Source organism: Engraulis encrasicolus, chromosome 7 (assembly GCF_034702125.1).
Source record: "Engraulis encrasicolus isolate BLACKSEA-1 chromosome 7, IST_EnEncr_1.0, whole genome shotgun sequence".
Taxonomy (NCBI): domain Eukaryota; kingdom Metazoa; phylum Chordata; class Actinopteri; order Clupeiformes; family Engraulidae; genus Engraulis; species Engraulis encrasicolus.
Window position 1 is genome coordinate 12028918 of NC_085863.1, and position 5000 is coordinate 12033917.

Sequence of the window (5000 nt, forward strand, 5' to 3'; positions counted from 1 at the left end):
GGTGGTGTGTAGAGGGACTGGGCTGAGTGGTGTTGTGGTGTGATGGGGTAAAGAAAGAAAGAAAGAAAGAAAGAAAGAAAGAAAGAAAGAAAGAAAGAAAGAAAGAAAGAAAGAAAGAAAGAAAGAAAGAAAGAAAGAAAAAACAAACGTCAAGGAAACAAAAAAAGAAAGAGAAAGAGAAAGAGAAAGAGAAAGAGAAAGAGAAAGAGAAAGAAGGAAACAGAAGAAGAACTTTAAGGCAAAGCCAAATTACACGCAAAGACAAAACAGGTGGTGAGAGACAAAGAAAGAAAGAGGGAGAGAAAGAGAGAAGGAGAGAAAGAGAGAAGGAGAGAAAGAGAGAGGGAGAGAAAGAGAGAGGGAGAAAAGGCGATGACTGTAGCCGTAAGAGAGGGGTTTGGAAAGTTGGGTGGTGGGTGTGCAGTCAGTGGTGATGTGAAAGGGAACTGGGGTGAGTGGGGATGTGGTGTGGTGTGGTGTGGTGTGGTGTGGTGTGGTGTGGTGTGGTGTCTCACATCACATCACCACTAACACCAGAGCACAAGACCGCTCTCAACCCCTCACTCATACCACTACCACTACCCTGCCTGCTACCATGATGGATCAGTGGTGGTGTCTGCGGTTTCTCTTCCACTGACCTCACTCCATCCCAGGAGATCAGGCTCTACCATCGATTGGCAGAAAGACAGAAAGTGTGTGTGTGTGTGTGTGCTTGTGTAAACCTTCCTTGTGTGTGTGTGTGTGTGTGTGTGTGTGTGTGTGTGTGTGTGTGTGTGTGTGTGTGTGTGTGTGTGCGCGTGCCTGCCTGCGTGCATGCCCCAGTCTCTTGTGTAAACCTTTCCACTCCACAGCTCCTGTCAGTCAAGTTGTCGGGCCACCGCTCTCCGCCCCGTACAGCTCAGGGGGGATTTGTAAAGAAGCCGAGGGTCTGCTGCTACTGCTGGTGTGAGGGAGATGTCAGCGTGCTATGGTCTCTTTGAGTGTGTGTGTGTATGTGTCTGTGTGTGCATGCGTGCGTGTGTGTGCTGTACAGTATATGTGGGTGGGACACCAGAATCCAGCAGTCTGTAAGACCAACCGCACACTGCTCTCCTTTGGAGCACCACTATGTGGAGAACAGCTGTGTGTGTGTGTGTGTGTGTGTGTGCCTGATATATTGTAGTTCAAATGTGCCTGCACATATCGTGCTGCATATGACTTTGAGTTGGTTCATTAGCCTGTGCCTACTCATATTCCTGTGACACACCAAAGTCCAACTGTACTGTAGTACACATTACATTACATTAAATTTCACTTAGCTGATGCTTTCATTTTATTCAAAGCGACTTACAGTTATTATTTGTCAAGGGATTGGTTACAGTCCCTGGAGAAATGTGGGGTTAGGTTAAGTGGGGTCAAGGGCACTTCAGTCATAGATTGAGATGTAGGGAGAGGTCAGGGGGGATTTGAACCTGCAACCCCCAGATAGAAAGACCAACTCTCTAACCACTAGACCACGTCTGCCCATTGGCTACACATCTGAAATGATCTGGGCTGAATGAAATAACTCTGCAGGTCAGATTTGGCCACTGGGGTCTGAGTTTGACATCCCTGCTTTAACAGCCTCCTGTTACCATTATTATTACTTTATTACATTACTCTTAGCTGACGCTTTTTATATTCAAAGCGACATACACTTATTTTTTGAGTAGAGGGTATTGATTACAGTCCCTTGAGCAGTGTGGGGTTAGGTGCCTTGCTCAAGGGCACCTCAGCCATGGATGGAGGTGTAGGGAGAGGTAAGGGTGGGATTCGAACCTGCAATGCTCTGATCAAAAGCCCATCTCTTTAACCACTAGGCCACGGCTGCCCCCCACCTCTCGTTTAACAACCTCCTCTCTACACATTGCCCTCACTAGTCATTTCTGTCATCAGTGGTGTGCACAGACATTTTGGGGGGCAGGTGCTCTAGGGAGGGTGGGAACCATGTATACTCACTCGGCTACAGAGGCTGTGACTGTGTTACAATATGCGACCTTGCCTTCTCCACTTGTGCTTGTCTCCTTGTCCCGCCTCCTGGCCCCTCCTCCGTGGAGAAAACAATAAAGTTTCCCAGCTGTCAGCCTAGCCACAACAACTTTTGAGGGACTGTTTTTCATTCACCATCCCAAAAGAATTGCAAGATATTGAAATATAATGCTGTTGTCAGTAATGTCATCATGACATATTAGTTCCTGGTACGAGGAGACAAGTCCAAGACGAGGAGGCAAGGCCGCATATTGTAACGCACTCTGTGTGATTTCAGAGCATTACTCTCACATGCTTTTATTGTCAAGCATTTGTAGATGATGTCAACATGGATCACTGTACATAGTGACAAAAACGTCAGAAAAATAAAAAAACTTTTCAAAAAGGGCATTTTTGTCCAATAGGGCAAAAGGGCAGATGCTTTAGCAAAACCTGGTCCCTATGTGTGCACGCCTATGCCTGTCATCCGCACCCCCAGTACCATATCTTTTCACACATACTGCTTGCCATCCATACCATAAACCTCCATTTTTCCACACATACTTATTTTCCACCCTAACCCTCCTGAAACCACTCTACCAAACCTATTATGTCACTCTTCTTCTTACCAATACCAACCAGAGTTCCTCTCCACATTCTCCCTAGCCGTCATCTCTGGTATTCCTTTGATTGGTATTTTCCCCACATCCGGTTGGTTTGCCACTGATTCGCTCCACCTGTGTCCTCCGCTTTATACATACGCCATTCTTCACTGAACCTGACATATTTTATCTTTACTATTTTTATTTCTATTTTCCCCTCCCTGACTATTCCTGTGTTATTTGTGTCTTGAAATGTCCATGTGGGCATTTGTTTATTTGTGTATTTATGTACTGTAAGCTACTGGATACCTGAATTTCGCAGTGGGGATTAATAAAGTTACTCTACTCTACTCTACTCTACATACGTATTTTCCACTCAACATCTATCTGTCCATCCACCTCCCTCTGTCTATCCTTCAAAGTACCTCCCTCCAGGGTTGCCAGATGAGACTGATGATTTCCAGCCAAAAAAATACTCAAAACCAGCTTGGAATCCCTGGAAAGCCTGTAATCCTGCCAGATTTGAACTATAAACTCCATTGATTTCTATGGCTATAAATCTGAAAAAAAAAAAAAAAAAAAACGCCCAAATGCCCTTTTTCTCATTTTCACCCGCAGTTGGCCATCTGAAGCAGCCCAATTTGGTGGGAAACCGCACAATCTGGCAACACTGCCTTCTTCCAGTCAGTGAGTCACGACTGTCACCGTCGGGCCGGTCAGCCTGCCATCAGAGGTGACCCCGGTGACCCAGGTGAACTGCTTCTCATGACTCCACACACACACACACACACACACACACACACACACACACACACACACACACACACACACACACACACACACACACACACACACACACACACACACACACACACGCACACACACACACACACACACACGACACTGTGAAATGGACATGCAAAGGAATCCCTGGACTCTTGTGTGCAAGCGTGCCACACACACACACACACACACGGCTATCTCTGGAACACACCTACAGTACAGTACGCATCTCTGGAACACAGGGAAGCCGACAGGCAAAGGGGTCTCTTGTCCCGGGCCCAGACAGAGGGGTCCAGAATTGGATCCTCATTACATTGAATGTATTGGGTTTGGGGCCCTTTCAGATGTCTTTGTCCCCGGCCCAGCTAAAGCTATCAGTGAAACCTACTGGAATGCCAACAAACCAGGTGCCAGGACCGCCGTCAGGTTGGCACCAGAAGAGCGTGTGGCATTGTGGGTCGGTGACGATGCCAGACAGGAGGGTAATGAGAGCATCGTTAGCGGGGCGTTTGCGTCAGGTGCTAATCCGACTTTAATGAACTCGAGGGCTGCCAGATTTCGTGGCGACCAATCACGAGTCATATCCCACTGAGGGTCACTTCTCCGTGAAAAATAAAAACGTACTATGAAAATTAATAATAGTTTCAAAATCGGAGCAAAGGTGAGATCTCAGCACGCCAGTCAAAGCCACTTGCAGCACGATTTCACACCTTCCAAACACCTCATGCCGTCTAGTTTCCATTCCTGGTTCAGGCCCCATACCAACAGAACCTCACTTCAGTGTGTTCAGTGAACACACACACACACACACGCACACGCACACACATGCACGCAAACGCACACACACGCACAGGCATACGCACACACACGCACACACACACGCACACGCACACGCACACGCACACGCACACGCACACGCACACACACATGCAAACGCACACACACAGACACACACACACACACACCACAGTCCCAGCTGGGGAATGTAAAGGAACAGGAGGACTTACCATTTTATTGTTGATTTCATGGAAATGAATTTCGCAGACTTTCTCTACGACGTCCTCGCTCTCAAAAGTAACGAAGCCGAAACCTGCAGACACAGACACAAAAAAGCACACAGTTTTAGGGGAGTGTGTTGAACAAGTTCTGTGACTGAAAAAAAACAAGTCAGTTCAACAGAGAGAGAGAAAGAGAGAAAAAGAGAGAAAGAGAGAAGAGAGAGAAAAAAGAAAAAACAGGAACATTAAAGTGCCGCGTCAGCTCGATGACTATCAAACTCCAAACTTATTAGGGATGGGCTTTCTCTTTCTCCGGCAGCAGGGACGCTGACACGGGGGAGGGCAAAGGGGTTACTTGTCCCTGGCCCAGGGAGAGGAGGCGCCCAGAATTTGACCCTGATTGCATTGTACGTATGTATTGGGTTTGGGGCCCTTTCAGATGTCTTTGTCCCGGGCCCAGCCAAAATCTGTCAGTGGACCTGCCAGCAGACTCACGGCAGCTCTGGGAGCTGAAACTGAAGCATTCAGATCAGGCCTTGGACAAGACATTGTCTACTTAGCCTACTACTTCGGCTTTTTTCCCCTTTTTTCCATTTTTACCCCTTTTTCTGTCTGTCTTTCTTTCTTTCTT

The 5000-nt window shown here is 47.2% G+C and overlaps 1 protein-coding gene across 1 annotated transcript in view; it reads right to left on the reverse strand.

Annotated features, from left to right (window-relative positions):
* The window catches only part of LOC134452472 (RNA-binding protein Musashi homolog 2-like), a 586511-nt gene that overhangs the window by 133387 nt on the left and 448124 nt on the right, over positions 1–5000 (reverse strand). Inside the window, exon 8 of the mRNA XM_063202875.1 lies at positions 4379–4461. Within this exon, the coding sequence (XP_063058945.1) occupies positions 4379–4461 (83 nt within the window). The remainder of the gene's footprint in view (positions 1–4378; positions 4462–5000) is intronic.